Source organism: Microchirus variegatus (assembly GCF_963457635.1).
Source record: "Microchirus variegatus genome assembly, chromosome: 8".
Lineage (NCBI taxonomy): Eukaryota > Metazoa > Chordata > Actinopteri > Pleuronectiformes > Soleidae > Microchirus > Microchirus variegatus.
Genome location: NC_139809.1, coordinates 6,392,772 through 6,411,359, shown reverse-complemented (window position 1 = coordinate 6,411,359; position 18,588 = coordinate 6,392,772). Strand labels below are relative to the sequence as shown.

The window sequence follows — 18,588 nt, the reverse complement described above, 5'->3', positions numbered from 1 at the left end:
GCAAACACAAAGATTGACACAAGAAAAGGAATGAGACAAGAGTAGAGACAAAGAAAGAGAAAGAAACAACAAACACAAAAGGACAACGGGGTGAAAGACTCAGAGACAGGACCAGACCCAGGAGCAGAGGGATATCCTGTCTGTTCTGCGCTCTTTCTTTAGGTTAAGTCAGGTTATTTCCAGGGCTGAGTTTGGTGTCTGGGTCTGTTGAACACATTTATAACCCCCTTAATTAATGAAACCCCTTTTTAAATGCCCACTGGGGACAAATAAAGGTTTTCTTTTAATTGAACTGTATTGAATTAACCATAACTTAAACAGCGAAGGTTAAAGTACCTAACCCTAATCTTGACCTCACCACATTTCAAATCTTAGCTCTAAATGTAACCATTTTCTCAGACCTAAGGCTCTCCTGTCTGGTCCTGACCAGTCCTAAAGAGGTACGAAATACAAGTACGCACACATACACACACATGCTGGTTTTGCATTCATTGTGTGGACACTCATCAACATAATGTATTCCCTAGCCCCTAACCCTAACCTTAAATGTGCATAATGTAATAAATCCAAAGCAACTGACCATAAAATCCTCCTAACATGTCACAGAGACTCAGGAATAACATTCATATAACAAACTGAACTGAACTCACCAACAACAACAGTACAGCGGGTCGCCAGTTACATCTGAGCTACAATGGCGGAGAAAACGAAACCTAAAAGACTTTGGTATTTGAGTTTAGTAACCGTTTTTGGCCACATTCTTACATATGGCACCTTTAACCATCATTACTAAATGCCTGACCCTAACCTAATTCGACCCTAACCCTCAAACCAGGTCTTAATCTTGAAAAAAGCTTGTTAACGTTGTGTACACCAACCAAAATGTCCTCAGAAGGTCAAAATGTCCTCACAAAGATAGGTTTGCTTGACAACTGGTAGAAACAGGTAAAAAGCACCTTGATTGAGATGTTAAAACTTGTTGCCAAACCAATGTAAAGTAACAAAGACACATGTTTATGCTGACGATTGTGCGGTTTTCTTGCCCAGAACGTAAAAAAAGCTGTTGGATCCAATCAACAGTTGGCTGCGTCGCAAAACAGTGCATAAAGCAGGATGGTTCAAAGGGCCGATGTCGGGTTTGCCGTATCTTCTAGACAGCGACTGATGTGTTGATCAGTTTCTGAGGATTTAGACGACACGAGTGTTCTGCATCTTCCCAAATTTGGCCGCGACGCATTATTGTCACTGAAATATGTTTAAACATAACCAGACATGACATCAGTGGTGAATAGGAGCATGAGGCATGTCAGTGTTTGCAGCCATGTGGAACTATTCTCTATGGCTTTGTGTTTACTGTGCATCAGATAAATCATACCTCATCTACAGCAGCTGGTTACTCACAGCATGTAGAGTAGCACACAGCTATAATAGTGTGCTGCAGATCTAATTTCAGCATCGGGGACTTACCATACTGTGCATCGTTGAAGGTCCCTGCCAGGGTTTTACACGATGAGTTGTCCCCGCCACACACGCCACACTTGTCATTCCTGGCCTTCGAGTTGAGGACGTGGTCACAGCCTGCTTGCTGAGAAGGCAAAGAAGATTTATGATTTGGAATGATTGGATTGAATAACTGTAGTTTTGCATGTAGAGCAGGAAATTGGCAAACATGTGAATGCACTAATCTGAAAAGTCAAGATTGATCCATTGCAGTAATTACAAAGAGTGAAGACTGTGTAGTTGTATCATTATCTTGTTAAAGCGGTTAAGATTTTGCGTCGCCATTATCGTTATCATTATTTCTAATCAGCTAAAACTGACAGCTGATATAAAAGTTTTTGTGCATCTGTGTGTGTGTGTGTGCGTGTCCGTGGGTAAATTTCCATCACACAAGAAGAAAGAAACTGATATACCCTGCAGAGGCCTTGAACACAGATGTCGTATGTGTCTGGGCCACACGGCGTACCATCAGTGACGCGGTCCTTCAGCTGATAATATGCCGTAGTCCCAGCCACACGGCAGAAGAGCTTACATCGATCCTTCATTAGTACTGCAAGGAAGAAGAAGAAGAACCTAGCTCATTTAGTTCATACGGTTGCTGGAAATAAACACACTGAACAATGAGATGAAAACCTAGAGATGATTTCATCAACTGCTGAAATGTCTTGATGGTGTACCGGCTCTGGGGTTCAGCCTTTTTGCTTGTACAGAACCATTTAAATGAATGAACTTGCAGCAATTTAGACATGGTGGTCTATGCCAGATGGTTATCTTATGTGGCTGTGCAAGAAATCCCAGCAAGGAATGAGATATGGCTGCGAGAGGGAAAGCTGCCAGGAGGTTTATATGGAGTTGCAATCTTTTTTCTTTTTTTTTTAATGCTGTTTAGTATCAAGTGAAGGTTTACCCTGGGCCACCTCTTATCATGGGTGTAAGTGATGATGATCTGCATTCTTATCCCACACATCCGTCAACAAGCATTTTCACTCCATGCGCTAACATTTCAATACATCACAATGGAAATGGATACACACACACAGACACACACACAGACACACACACACACACACACAGACATCACAATGCTGCATGTGTTTTAGGCCATAGCATACCACCTACGCACAGTGCAGGAGAAGTTTACACGGGGCCAACAACTGGTAATCATACGTGAAATGAATAAGTGGGTGGAAAATCAAGTGTGATTTCAAAACGACAACATGGAGTATTTATAGTATAGTTTGGATTTACAAAGTATCCAGGCTGTAGTCACCGCAAGACATTTAAATTACATGTTTTTTAGTGCTGTACTCACTGCCGCTGTATTTGGGGACCCAGCGGACGGCGGGAGGTAGACCGTTGATGTTGAAGTGCTTGCCGTCAAAATGAGAGCACTGCTCCTCGCGGAAGTCTTTGCGTCCTCGCGGACATGGCTCAGTGTTGCAAGAGCGGAACTTCATCCTGCGGCCCACACAGAACTTGCCACCGTTCCTGGGCCTAGAGTAAGCAAAGATTAGACGTCAAAGACCTTGTTTCACTGGAGCTTTTATGATTTCAAAACCAACAATATTTACTTTAGAATTCACGGGGGCATGCTTTCTTTATCCGTAGTTTAAAATCAAGTTGAGACTCAGTGAATCTGACGCACAGGCTTGCTACCGACTTAAGCTTGTTTATAAACTGCGATCATGCCTGGCTTCAGATTTTTACTACTGCTCTCCCTTGTGCACATATTCCAATTTCCACGTATATATAAACAGAACGGGATGGCTTTGGTTGTCTTAACAGTCTGAGTCCTGCTTACTCAGGCTGGTTGCAGTCTCTGCTCGTGCTGCGGGTTCCTCCTCCACAGGACCTGGAGCAAGCACTGTAGGGCCCCCAGGGACCCCATTCTCCATGAACTGGCTGCAGGTCCAACTCTTTATTCACGCACATTCCGTGTCTGCAATACTACATGGAGAGAGAGAGAGAGAGAGAGAGAGAGAGAGAGAGAGAGAGAGAGAGAGAGAGAGAGAGAGAGAGTGAGAGAGAGAGAGATTATGTTAAAACCAATGACTGCAACACCTGCAGCCCTGAAGACAGACATGGTCTGTGTGGATTTCTAGTGCAGATTTAGTGCATGCACACAGCTGGGAGTGGCTTTGGTCTCTACCTTCTTAATCCTCTGTTTAAAGCTTAAGCTATATTTTTAAAAGAAATCCGGATCCAGCTATTGTTTACCCTCAGGGAATGTGTCCAACTCCTCCAGCTGTCAAAAGAGAAACTGAAGCATGTGCGGGAGACACTGCCCCAGACAGAAATGGAGAAAGATACTGGGTTAAAGAAAACTAACAATCAACCGAGTTGCTACACTGTTCATGACACATGTCTCAAGCTTAACACTAAATCCGAAAGAAAATAATGGTGATGTATACCATATAAAACAAAATAAATTGTAAACAATGTTATACATACAGTCATGACATTAGTCCAGCAACAAAGAGGGAGAGAGCATTTGAAAATCAAACCAATATCCTATGGCAAAGACAAAAGAGAAAATCCAGACTAAATAACGCAGCAGTGCGACAGAAAATAAGGTGCCAGGTATCAAACAGTGTGTACCCACTAACCAAGAAACGCTAACACTCTTTTCATTAGTTAAGCACGGCAGGCCCATTTCCCTTTGTGTGTAACCAAATCCGCTTCCAAGAGACTGAGATATCGGAGGGTCCTGTTCTCAGAAAGAATGCAGGACAAGACGGCGTCTGTCTGGGTACGTAACCTGCCGTCCGGGCACACAGGCACGGGGAGCAGTGGCACCATGATAAGGAAACTCTAGAGTTGTGATAACAAGAGGAACAGAGTTCATTACTGGCATCAGGAACTCCCTTCTCCAGACCACTGAGGTGCACATCATTAAAGCTGAAAAAGGAGTACGCTCTTGATTGATAACCTCGGTTTGTCAGGTTGATGAGGACGTTATTTCAATTAAAACGTCTATATTTTAACTGGCCCACGCACCCATTCCACTGCAAGCTATCTCCTGGACCACTTAAAAAACGTACAACTTGCAGCCTGTACTTTCAGAGAACATCTGCAAAAGTGCAAAGTCAAACACAAACACACAAACGTACACAGAAATGTGTGCCGCTGCGTCTACTATCCTGGCCTAGTTTCCACGTGTGTTTTACACTCTTGCAAGTCTAATGATGTAGTGTGAAGTCTGTGCACAGTGACAGACAGGTGTTACCAGCTGCAGGGGAAAATCTAAACAAGACACAAACATAACCCCGATCTGGGCAATGGCCTTTTCTTCCTGTCTGACTCTGCTGTAAATGCAAAAGTTGAGGCTCTGATAAAGAAGAGTGGAAATGTTGGAAACAATCAAAGAGACATATTTTAAGAGTAAATACAGACTCTTATCCAAACTATCCCCTCTCCTCATAGCTCTCACATCCCCATCCCCCACTGCAGCTTAAGAATGGAGAGCGCGGACCTGAGCATCCTCTCTCTTCTCCATTGTAAACCGCGAGAGCCACACAGAGACCACCACAGTGCTACAAGGAGGCGGGTCCCATGGAGCTGTCAAACACAGGGTGGACTGTCTGTCACAGAAGACCAAAGTCCGTGTAAGCCTCAGAGGCATTCCACTCCCCCCGCTGGCACCCTGTGTTTACAACCGTTTTGTTTGGCTTGAAAAGGTGATGTGGGTGAAAAGAAGAAAGAAGGAAAGAGGGGAGTGGAAGGGGAAAAAAAAAAAAACATCTGTGCGAGATGATGTACGTGCGTGTGCGAGTGCGTCAGCGCGAGCGCGCTCGTGACTGCGTGTGTGTGCATGCATGCACATGTGTGAAGGAGGGTGGGAAGAGATTGGAGGCATCTGGGGGCCACACTCATTCCCAATTAGCCTAAGTGCACAAACACACTCTTTGAAAATCTGGACAATCTTTCCTAGAAAGATTGTCAAAATGTGCCCTCACTTGAGCGGGACATTTTAACTTGTTGTGAGAGAAACCTGTCCAGCTGTGACCAGCATGTGCTTCAAATTAGGAATTTCACAAAGACACACGCAGGCTCACCAGCACATGCCAAGATGGGTGTATGTATGCCCACAATCATGTAGCAATGACTTGTTGTTTACATACTTACTTAACACAAATGGGCACACACACACACACATGCACAAAAGCTGTCGCTATTTATTTTAAATCACATGCCAACAATGTAAAATACGTTTTGGGGCCCATACAGCCGTACCGAGTAGCCACCAGCAAGCTTTCCCTGACAGCGGTGAGCTGAGGACAGCAGCATCTGCTCTGAGCTCTTCAGCTGGCTGCTCTGGGAGTTAGCACCCTGTAATTGCCGGGACAACTCTTGCAGGGAGCACCTCATTTCTGAACCCAAGTCATACATCACTGCAGGAATGAGAAGGTAGACGACTGATTTAAAAAGACCTCCACTCTTTCATTTTAACACAGCCAGTTCCAAAAGGGATCGTCTTTCATGTCGTGGTGTCTTTTTCTCATGGTGTATGGATATGGAGTTCACTTAGTTTGGCCTTTGCCTGCTGGGGATTTGTGTCCATGTCTCTGTTGATTTGCAACAGGCCGTGTCTTCACTACGACGCACACAGATCGACAAATAGCATTGGGTCATAAAAGTATTTAGGTGGTCCACTGCTGTGCATTTCAAGTTTAACAGTAGTGGTTATAATAAGGTAGATCTACACTGATCCATTTCTCGAATTAGTCCAAAATTTGGTTTTCCCTTGAGCTGAAATGGTGTCACAACAGAACGAAAGGAAATGATTAGAGGGCTTGGATATGGTGAGAAAGACAGCCAGATGACCCCGACAGACCTTTCATTTACTACATCTCTACTCCACGCTTTGTTTCTCCCTGTGATCCCCCCCCCTTCCTCACGTTTCCAGGAATCGTAAGGGTTATCATTAAAGTGAATGAGTGGTTTGGTGCCGTCAGCTGTTCCACTTTTACTGGTCGTCTTTCACACTTTTTTTCGTCACGTCTGTACGACAACTGAAGAACAAATAGAATCTGTTCCATTCATTCAAATTTTGTCCATAAAAGAAAATTCAGACTATTTATGTTTGAGGATTAGGCAAACTGGACACCCACAACTGACCGGAGGTGAGAGACCTCGTAAAGGACTGGTGACCGGTCTTGGGTTTACCCTGCCTTTCACCTTACTGTATGTCAACTTGGATTGGAACCAGCGACTCCAACGACTCTCATGTGCAGTATAATGTTGTAGAAGATGAATGAATGACGTGGTCACACACCTTGAGAGCATATAGGGCAACATGAGCATTGATTAAGCAGTCTGCACAGCCAACAATGAGAGATCCACTCAGTGGCGACTGGACACAGCAACTCCATCAACAAAACTGTACTAAAATGCTAAAACAACAATCCTCCTGTTAGCTCATGTCCACAGATATAGTATGTCTTCCGACGATGGTAAAACAAAGTGGCGACATCCTGCAAATATCCACAGATTAGCCGAAAGTGACACCGACACCAGTCTCGCAGTCTCGAGCTCCAGTATAGAGATATGCACACTCACACACACACATACACACAAATACACAACATCATACGACAAGTCTGTCAGGCTGCCAGCGAGCTCCAGCCAACACTCACCGCCTCAGCCAGCAGACTCCATTCTGCCCTGGCTTCACTTTTCAAGACCTCACTATCTCACTCTAATTGGCTGAAACTGGAGTGGGTCGTTATTCCTTTCGAAGGAATGTTCTAGAAATTGAAAACAACTTGTTACTAACCACTCAATTAAGTCCTAATTAAGAGTATCTGACAAAGATTTCTGAGTTTTTGTTCTACAAAAAAAGCATTGTTTTGAAAGTACAGTACATTGTTCAGCAACAAATGCCTGAAGACAAATGGGTTTCAAGGGAGCGTTGAGTCACGACAACGCCAAAGAGGAGCAAAAATGAACAAAACTGAGAAGAATCTAAACTTTGACAACAACACGTCACAGTCTTTCAAACCTCAGTCACAACTTTTTTCCCCCATGCACCACCCACTGAGCGATGATGTGTGTGGAGAGAATCAGTGACGGGATCTAAAGAGTGGGAATGTGCATACGGGGCCAAGTAGGCCCCAGCAGTAGCTTGAGGCACTTATTGATCAAACTAGCTGACACACACATGCACAGTGCACGCAGATACACACATCTGCATGTGCGTGTGTGTGTGTGCACTTAAATGTAAAGGTTAGGTTGTGCTGCAAAATTCAACAGACGGGAGCATCCACATGCATGTACTTGTACACGCAGTCAAACAAAAAAAAAACACAAAGAGAAACACACACAGAGACACACACAGGCAGGATCCTTTTGAAGAGTGAGCGGGGATGGGGGGGGGTGTGTGTAGAAAAAGAGAGGATAAAGGGGAGGGAAGGTGGTGGCAGTATTTATAGACAGCAAGTGATGGGATGCCCTCATTAGTGCATGGCCCACTGAGCGAGATGACATACGCCGCCAAGGGGTCATGTGACCGCATTACTCACTCCGGCGGCCTGTAAGAGGGCCTGTTGAGTAACAGAGAGGGAGAGAGAGAGAGAGAGAGAGGGACAGTGGGGGGAACGAGGCAGAAGTGGAGGAGGGAAGGAGATCCACGAACCATGAACACCGCCGTACCCATTACTCTGCTTTCAACTAAGCTGTATACAAACAGAAAACCTCTTCATTTACGAGACGTGCCGCTCGCCAACGTTTGGAGCACTGACCTCAATTAATCCACAACGTGGTTTCATAACATAAAAGAACAAAAAAAACAAAACAAAACAAAACAAACAATGCAGGGGCAAGAGGTGACCGTAAATGTAGTTTTTTTTTGTTTGTTTTTTTTTACACACAAAAACATGTCTTCAATGTAATTGCTTAGAAGAACATGACAGGCTTTGGGTTAATGATGGGCCAGGAAAGTTATGTATCTGCAGCTAGACGTTAACCATAGAGGAAGCCTCCCGCCACACACACACACATACATACACAGAGACCTAAAGGTGGAGGGCTCGACCCATGACCCTGAACCTTATGACGTCTTTGTGGAAAGAATGAGCGAGGTTTCAAGAGAAGATGGTGCTTCTCCTGCTTCATGGTCACAAATCCATCCATCACAAACAGTGTACCAAAAATCACCAAGATGTGTCTCCATGGTCAAATGCAAGTCCTCCATGTTTCACTTCTATTTCTATCACTTCTTTTATTAGTATGCAAAGCAGCTAACCCCTGCTCATAGACTGTATATAAAAATGGCCCAGTTTGAGTTTCACTCTGCCTGAACTGAATGGAAGTCTGTGGGAAAATGAACCGACTTCTCACTTGATCTATACATCATGAATCATTCTCCTGAGGATGTAATGTCTTAATGCTACCTTGCTTTACCCAAGATGACGACCTCCATCAAATCGTGGCTTAAAATCATGCTTGACGGAGAAGAAAACTCACAAATAGATACTTTTTAGAATGTGGAGGGGAAAAAAACACACACAGACCAATGCAAAACTGACACAAGAGAATCAAAAAGGGCAATCTAGGATTAGCAGATTACCAGACTTTTGAGGCTGGCATGATGACGAACACAAACATTACTTGCACACACACACACACACATACACTCCACAGAGAGGTACCACATTAAAGCACTCTTGTATGTGCAGGTGAGTGCTAGTGCAGGGTCCCCCCCCCCCCCCTCTCTTTCAACTCACACTACTTCAAACGGCCTCCTGCATGAAGATGAGACTAGGGCCTCATCACTACAAACAAAGGTGGTGCCTCTCACACACACACACACACGCACACACACAGACACACACAAAGAAATGAAAGAACACTGTTTGTGCATTTGTTCCGACAGAAAACAGCCACCATTAAAGATCAGATATGGTTTCAAGTCGTTCACGCAGCTTCGGGGATTGCACAGATTTGTGACCCGATGGTTGGTTGGACTGAACTATCTAAAAAAAAATAGAGTATGACTCTTCATGTATCACCATCATGAAATAAAATGTCAGTTATTATTACATGAGTTGTAGGATGGATGTAGTTTGACTTTTTCAGCAAACTGAGTGACACAAGTGAGTGTTATTGTGTTTTGCACAGCAAGAGGCGGCGTTACACTGTACTCAAAAATACCAAATCAGAATTCTTTCGCTGGTTTTAATCTAAAAGTCTAGACCCCTCTGAACATGCAAATTACCATACAGTAAGTGTTTACAGGGTTCCAATGAAGAGCCAGCCATCCAAGGCGGTGCAGCTCAGTCAGCTCCAGTCGGGTTTGCTTGTTAAAGCAAACCACTTGCTGTGATTAAACCAGCAACATGTCTCCTCAACGGTTTTTTCCCACATGCACGCTGAGAGCAGTGTGGGAGCAACAATCCCAGGACCATTATTTTGCCTGGTTGTTGTAGTTGGATTAAGATGTTAGCTATCACCTGTTGATGAGGGAGATTGAACCAGATGAAAGGCTATTAGAGACAGAGAACTTAAATGAGCCCACACTGCAAAGGAGGGCAGGGGGTTAAGGAGACGTAAACACTCCTTCTCTTTTTCTCTCTCTCTCTCTCTCATGCATGTTCCGAATGTTAAACACCAGCCCACCACATCCTCATCCCACCCCCGCCGGTACCTCCTCCTCACTCTCCTCTTCCCTCCGCTCCTCCCGCCTCCTGCTCTTCAGAATCACTGATGTGAGGTCTTTTGTGAGAATACTGGCTGGCCTTAGCCTAGGCTCTGTTACGGCCTGACCACTGACCCACACACTCGCCTTTTAAAGAGGTTTTAGGGTCATGGGTTCACAACAAGGTGACTCAACTGTGAACGGCGGGCGGCATCCTCTTTCAAAGAGGCTACATCTTCACCTTTCCCTCTCAAGAACGTCTCTCCCTTTTTTTTGCCCCATCCCTTTTTTTCTTTTCCTTTTCTTCTATCGTTCCATGTTTCCTCAGAGACTTGTCGGTCATCTCAGCCCTAATTAGCATATTGTCCCAGCGTGAGGAGAACATGAAGGCTAATGGGGGTTGGGGCCCCCGTAACAACTCTTATGGTAAAGCTTCAAGTTTCAAACTAAGGCCATCAACCTGACCACATTTACATGGGGTTTCTGTGACCAGGTTGCAGACAGGAGACTAATGCATGATAAAATATTCCTGTTTAACTCAGCGGAGGAAGTGAACTAAATGGGAAAGGTAAAATGTGCCTCGACTGAAATGAGGCCAGTTGAAGCTTTCAAAACAGTGCTGATTAGGGAACAGCAGGGAATACATTCAGAGTCTTAATGTTCTGTATTTACATGGTGCTTTTCTAGACTTGGCTTTCTCTCAAAGGGATCTATTGTACATTATTAGAGATATTAAAGAGATGTACATGTACCTAAACCCCCAAACTAACTGGCCTCAAGTATCCACTGGAGCTTTGTGTCATTCTCTATACTTCAACATGTGTGAGTTTTAGTGTATGGAACCAACGATCTACGATCTACTCAATGAACAGCACAGAAGCCAGCTGTAGACCAGCTTACCATTCCATGTCCACAGTCGGTCCCGTCAGCCAACGGCATGTGCTGCGTGCGGCATCCTTTGTGGTCCCCCTCTGCACTGGTACACCACAACCTCTTACACTGTTTCTAATCGAGAATAAAAGGAGACACAAGCAAGTAATTACAAGTGAAATCAATTGAAAAGCACTGACATTTATTGAGCTTACAGCAGACTATAACCACCTTCTTGATTGTGAGAAGAAGTGTGTGATTAAAGCTCTCTAAAACATGTTTACTGGTATCATTGTGGGTTTCATCCTTTTTAATATGATATGGTTAATAATATTTCGGCATAAGTAGCGGTGAATGGACACTTATTTTGTGTTTTAGTGGTTCCCAGATGTGAAAGCTGCATATTAAAAGCCGCCATCTGATTGTAATTAGTGGCTGTGCAATCAAGAACGGGGTGAGTCAATCTGCCCTTGTGTTGAAATAAACGTTATTATGACATGGACCCTCAGTTTTTTCTGTATATCTAAGCAGGAGACACCTATCACAGATCCACCGTGCTTTGATTAGACAGCGAGCAATCTTACCATGTAGGGGCAAATTTGGGAACCGGGTCCAAACATCAGTTCACACTGTCTGTTGGCGTTGTAGATCTGACCAGGTAGGAGGGTGGGCAGCTCGTACGTCCTGCCCACAGGCTCGTCAAGGAGGCACTCCCCATAGCCGGTGCTGTATACAAACGCATAAACACACACAGTTCAGTGCTGGTTTGAACATTTCCAGAATAAGCCGGTGACTCCGAAAAAAGTATCACCACGTGTCATCTCTTTCATAGGAACAAAGTAATCATCTCTGTGTTATTGTCTGTGATCGTCCTCAGATGTGCTTTCCCCCCTGTGGGTGGTCTGTAAATTTACCTAACACGGGGACTGATACCACTTCCTCTCAATGACCCGTCAGTAAATGCTGTGCTGTGTTTCATGTCATGTATGACACGGACTGAATAAAACAGCATAAAATATTTTATTTCTCTGGGACCATAAAGCACCTTGATTAAGTTACACATGGGTACCAGAGCCGATCCTGTTCCATAATGACAGATTGCGCTGTATATGAGCCACACCCTGTCTCACGACACAGTAACAGAGACAACAAAAGCACAGCTGGACTCAATGTAAGCAGCAACACTCTGCATATAAAGTCATGATCCTTTACTCTTGAGAAAACGGCACTAGACAAACATCCTACGAAGAAGAGCGAGCGGAGCCTCAAAGGATCTGCTCTTTACTTTTTGAAAAAGGAAACTGGCAGATGAGGCCTGCGTAGATGTGTCATTACACAACATGTCTGCGCCGCGCTGACAAATTTCATCCTGGACTGAGCTGCTACAGCACCTGTTCTTACAGCCACAGCTGATGTGTCAGGCCAATAATTACACAGGATTATCCTGAGTTACCGTCACTTTGTTTCTTTCCCCTTTCATTGCTCGATGCCATGATGCAACACGGCTGAGTTGCAGCGGGAAGGGCTGCACAGAAAAGATAAATCAGCGGTGTGGAATATACTGTGAATGAAAACCACAGAGAAGCCTGACAGTTCCATATTATAGCATCTTTCAGCAGTTGGTCATCTGTCTAATCAGTGTCCTGGAACTTAATGGAAGGATTATTAAGACCACGACAGACAGTAGAGGGAGATGTGATCTCTACAGTCTGCCTTCACGATGTCGACTTTAAGAAAAAAAAGTTTGACCTCTGAAGCAATTTCTTTCTGGCACCACATGAGATTACACACCTGGTAGCCCTTGGGAAACTTTAAAGTGATTTTATTTTTACAAGATGTTTTGCAGTTAGCTGTTGTGTGCTTGTTATAAAAGGCTAAACAATAATAGTTCCCATGTGCAATACTCTGGGCTATGTTTTCTGGTCTAATCATACAGAGCATCTCTCTGCACAGCGTTTGATCAAGAAGCATCAACTTAAAAAACTGCAGTAATGATTTCATGTCTTCGCTATACATGGAGATATAGCACAATGTAGTGATTAAAGTTGGATTTGGATTAACATAAGGATTCATCTTGATTTCATTTAGAAAAAATAGACAAAAGGTATTCAAAAGTATTTAAATTGTGATCACTGTTAGAGTGGAAAGGCTTAAATTTGACGCTTGTAATGGAAAATAACAGGGCTTGACCGCTACTAATGATAATGCGGTTACAACCCCCTGCAAACACAACAATTAGTGGGAGGCAAAAATGATCATTTTACTTTTAGATTTTGAGACTCAAATCAAACGGCCAGAGAAGGAATGAATGGTTGCTTTATGTAGCAGTTGGTGCATAATAACACTACACAAAAGTGGGACACTTTTCATCAGCTTTCAGGTGCGGGAGTGTAGTGCACATTTATTACAGCAACAGTGAGATAAGGGGGAGAAGGAGGAGGGGGAAAATCCTTCGCCTTTCATTTTTTTTGAAAGGCTAAAACTGGTAGAAGAATGATGCAGATTGAATTTGTTCTTCGGGGAAAATGGGCAGTCAAAACACTGACGTACTTGACCTGGTCAGCCCACTGTGCAGGAGTGGCACGGTAGAAGTGCTAGATCGAATCAATGGTCCACATTGTTGACTGGAGATGGACTTCAAAAGCACTTGGACTATGGTCTCAAGGGCCTTTCCCACCACTGTGGCTCCCACACTTTTGTAAGTGAAGTGCTGCTTCACTTACTCTTTACCTGCATTGTATTTTTTAAAATGTCCCACCGATTTGATAAATGATAAAATGCATTTTACATTTACATCACGCTCTCACTGTTTTTTATGCAGCTGCACGCAGAAGCACATCAATCAATCCTAATAATAAAGAGATTCATGAAGTTTTCCCTTTAAATTTAGCTGAATGTTCCAACCACTCAGTGCTGAGGTCATCCTTAAAACTCCATTTGAGGCATCGCCTAACACTGAGGCCTGGAGATGCATCTGGACAACAAAGCCGTCCATTGTGAAGGCCTCCACAATTAATAGTGGAAAGATTAAAGGGTCACGTCCAGGGACGATCTAATTATAAGTGACATTTCCCATTTGAAGGGACACCCTTTAGCAGGATCAGTAACCATAGTGCAGGGGAGCAGAAGGTGAATCAGTTATTGCGCCGTGTTACAAGTTCTGGTGTGAAAAGCAGTGTGGTGACTAGATTACTGTTTGCCCGGCATCTTGAGCTGAGCGGAGAGAAAGCTGAGGGGCTGTCTAAGATCTATCACTCAGGTCAGCCGAGGAAGACCCCCGGATTCAAACAGGAAATACTCTTTCAACACCAGGCAATAACAACTCCACATAGTTTACACTGAGCCGACCTTTCCAATGAGCACTGGGAGAGATGGAGAATACGTTTGTTTAGCTGGCCATGTCAAAACAAGTTAAGTAAGTTAAAGGCACACTTAAAAATGAAAAAGCAATAATATGAAATTGGAAAAGAAGGCAAAGTGGCATTGCTTTCCCTTCCTGTAACCAGTAATTTGTTGTGATTATAGATCAATTGAGAGTTGAAAAAGGAGAGCTAGCGGTACCCACTCTAAAAACTCTGTGATGTACTTGCGACTGCACTTGGACCATGTCCAGGGATTGGTGTCATAGTTGAGCGTGGGAGCCATGACATGGTACTGGTGCTTCATTCCGGCCTCACGACATTTTGGGTTGTCATCGTGGGGCATGTTGAACCTGGTACAGAGAGGAAAAAAGGGTTTTAAAGATGAGAAGAGGGATATGAGGAACACACAGCTGCTTTATGGCTCAGTCATCGTAAGAAGAACAAATGTCACAAGATTCTCATTCAGCCATTTTTTAAAGGGGGATCACCCGACACTTTCTCTGCTCACTTCCACACAAAGATGCACATAGGTTGTACCTTTCTATCCACACTTCCATATCTGGGCTATCTCCCAAACATTTATATAGTAAAACTGTTCAGCAGATGCTGAAAAAATCTTAATCGAATCGTTTCCAACGTCTCACCCTCAAGGCCAAAAAGCCAGTGAGAATCCAGCTCACCTCTAGGTCACCACTTAGATGTTAAAGGTCACCATTTCACATTCTCAAAGGGCTTTATGCAGACGGCAAAGCAGGGACACTAACACCACAGCACATCAACATACACTCTTAGAAATAAAAGTGCTAAGTAGAACCATATAAGGTTCTTCTGCTTGACCTCGTAGGAGAACCCTTTTTGGCTCCGGGTAGAACCTTTTTATAAAGGTTCCACCTGGAACCCTTTTGGAGGGTTCGACCAAGAACCCTTTTAAAACCTTTTATTCAGGAAAGGGGTTTTAAAGGGTTCTCTGGATCAAAATGGTTCTTACTGGAACCATTAGTGTTAACAAGAACCTTTCCCGAAGTAAGTGTTTTTCAGTAGCAAATGGTTCCAGGTAGAATCTCAGCCCTTGTAGAAGGACCCTTTTTGGAACCATTATTTCTAAGAGTGTACACAGATGTGTTTTTGATGAGTCCTAACCACTTTATAAACAGCATATCGTGTAGGTATGTCTATAGAGTTCCAATTAATGCTTCCATTTAGCTCCTTTCTTGGCGACTTTTTTAGATTATTTCTTCAGTGACGTTAAGAAATGTAACTTAATCATAACCAGAATACTTCCAGCCAACGTCTTTTTTGAGCTGCGTTCTGGCTTATTATTCGTTATTCACGGATACACATAGTACCTTGCACATACATGAGCACATGTATTTACGCACAGAGAAACCCATGCAGCTGCATGATGTCTGAGATGTTTACAACAGGATGTGGGCCAGTGCTGGGCTCTGGACTGTGACTCAGGGTCAATCCATACCACGACATGAACAAGACTTAGCATGGCTGGCATGAGGCCCACCCTGCAGGGGCTGAGGGTCTGAAGGAAAACACCCCAGGAATAATTAAGCCTCTGGCACAGTAATGAGGTCTGAACCCACAGACCAAGCTGTGGGCTAATGCTGACAAAAGCTAATCTGGCTCAAATGGATTTAGCAAACCCTCTCACAGTTGAGGGTGCATCAAGGTGATGCAGAAAGTGACAGGGAGGTTCAAAACAAAAGTAATCAGCTCAATACTTTGCTGCAACGACGTAGACCAAATAAAACATACGCTTAACACAATATTGATTTCGTGATGAGAGAGCCTTTTAGTGTAATTGGGTCATCAATTGGCCAGTTTGAGCCCATCTGTTCGGCAAATTTAAGAGACAGGAGTCAATGACAGTGGGAGTTTTCCATCTACAGCACTTAATTATTAGCATCCTCAATGTCAATACTTAGTAAAAACCTCTCAACAAAATCAATTGCTTTGCTCTTAAAACATCACACCCTCAGTGCCGCGCTGTCATTAAGCTCATTCTAAGCAAGAAAAACAGATTTCTGTGTTAAAATGCTCTTAAATAACTGAGCAAAAGTCATAAAAGTTGCAGAAAGAATATAGAGATTGATTCCAATATATCAGTATATTACACAGCTTTACTCCTTCAGGTAATCAGAATAATGCAGATTAAGTTTTGTGGTATAGCCTTTTATATTCCAGTTAAAAGGGTTGGCAGCTTTATGATCAGTATGATTTATTTGCGATCGGTCATTTAAAGCCCTGGCATCATTTGATGACAAACTTAATAAAGCCTAATTTGTGCCATACCTCATCTGGACATCCAAAAATGATGGCTACGGTACTATTAATAATCACACATCTTCACAGCCATTTGTGAAAGGCTAAACTTAAGTTGCAACTGTTCTGTAATCAGCAATGGTCTCGTGTGGCTCCCACTACCTGACACCGGCTTCCCAGAGCGTTAAACACCCGTGCCTGTGAATGCAGGGCGAGAGGCAGAGCCAACTGAGCCTCCAGCTGCTTGAACTTTAGCATAAACAGATCCCCGCGAGATGCAAGCGAATAGGGCTCGTAGACTCGTCCATCTGGCTGCCGCTCTGGTGTGTTCTTTCCAATGGAAGAATGTGTGAGTGGGACTGAGGAGGGAGAAGAATATCATTCATTCTCACCCAGTGGCTCAGAAACTCACAATGACAGTGGCTCTTTCTATCGTGCACAAAAATGGGAGAGGCAGACCGGAAAGAAAATCTCACACTCACTTTCACAACTGTACTGTACGAGGGAGGTGGGCATGGATGTGCTTTGTTTTTGTCCGAAAGTAAACGTGTTCAAAGAAGTAAAATCTTCAGATCTAAGGCTAATAGTATTTCTGAAATTACACCATGAAATCAAGCGAACTAGACGACATGAGAAAGACCACAGTTAGTGATTCATGATCATTTTACCGAAGATAGACGTTGGCAATAAACAGAGCTCATATGACAGATAAACTCATGTGGTTACGAGTTAATGAGGATGTGAGTGTTTTGTTTTTTTTCACTTCATACGAGTGGCAATATTTGCTTGTTGTGAAAACAGCCTCTGGCAGACGAGCCTGTTGTGATAATACTGACTTACTGACGAAGAGAACAAATTTAATTTGATGACAGTTTCACATCTTTAGCTTCTTTTGTGGCCTGGGAAACACCGGCCCGGATTCAGCCAACAGCAAAGAGTGTGTGACAATGAACCACGATGTTGCCGAGTTGGCATGTGCCGTGGAAAAGTTGCACACACACGAACCCTATTGACGACGGCCAACAAGTATCCAGAGCATTAATATGGATTCCTAATTAAAGTGTGGAAACCAGATCTGGTGTCACATATAAACTGCAGAGTTTCTCAACACACAGACGCTCTGTCCAGACGACAATGTCGTAGTTGTATTTGCGTCTAAATGTCAAATTGTCCGTCTTCTGATGGCTGTCTAAACAGTAATCTCTCTTGCTGACAAACAGTGACATCGATTCAACACGCTGAATCGTCCAATGGTGCCGCACAAGGCTTAAGATTCTTGAAGGGCTTTCGAATCAGGACAGAAGAAAGTCACTTTCTTCATGTAATATTTAGATGGTACCTTAGTCTTCCAAATAGTTTAAAGGTTGCGTATTCATGCTTCTGAACTCGTCAGCCTCTGGAGACAAAGCTGAGTATTATTGAGCCTTATAGGCTAGTATGTAATTAGAAGTCAAGTTTTCACTTTATTATGGTTTGCACCTGCGTCTCTTCTGTGCCCTACAGCTCTCAATAAGAGAGCTTTTGTTGGTCAAGTTTGGCTGAGTGGTGAGACCCTTTATAGGCAAAAACACTGACCTTGTCAGGACAAGTAGAGACCAAAACCTGATCCTAATGAGGATGAACCTAATTTCTGAAGAACTTGTTAAGTTTAGGGCTAAGATTTAAAATTGTGATTAGGTTTAAGTGAGGGATTAAAGCTTTGGTTAGTCTCTCTCCAAATGAATGGAAATCACAACTTACACATGACCCAGCTCATGAGCAATGGTGAAGGAGGCACTAATTCCATTTTCCTCACTGATGGAGCAGCTCCGGTACAGGTCGCACATGGTCCCCAGCTCCGCTAGCCCTGCAGGGTCACGTACACACACAGAGTAAAACACAGACAAGCACAGAGCCATTTGGAAAGAAAACAACAATTCTGCTTGAGTGTTGAAAGTGATTACAGAG

At 43.6% G+C, this 18,588-nt stretch overlaps 1 protein-coding gene across 2 annotated transcripts in view; it reads right to left on the bottom strand.

Annotated features, from left to right (window-relative positions):
* Positions 1 to 18,588, bottom strand: part of LOC310930547 (A disintegrin and metalloproteinase with thrombospondin motifs 20) — a 78,642-nt gene that overhangs the window by 40,766 nt on the left and 19,288 nt on the right. For both annotated transcript variants that reach the window (XM_083893573.1, XM_083893572.1), the window contains 8 exons: positions 18,382 to 18,487; positions 14,571 to 14,717; positions 11,590 to 11,731; positions 11,036 to 11,140; positions 3,302 to 3,447; positions 2,813 to 2,994; positions 1,914 to 2,050; positions 1,468 to 1,585 (listed from right to left, as the gene is read on the bottom strand). In XM_083893573.1, the coding sequence (XP_083749699.1) occupies positions 1,468 to 1,585; positions 1,914 to 2,050; positions 2,813 to 2,994; positions 3,302 to 3,447; positions 11,036 to 11,140; positions 11,590 to 11,731; positions 14,571 to 14,717; positions 18,382 to 18,487 (1,083 nt within the window). The remainder of the gene's footprint in view (positions 1 to 1,467; positions 1,586 to 1,913; positions 2,051 to 2,812; positions 2,995 to 3,301; positions 3,448 to 11,035; positions 11,141 to 11,589; positions 11,732 to 14,570; positions 14,718 to 18,381; positions 18,488 to 18,588) is intronic.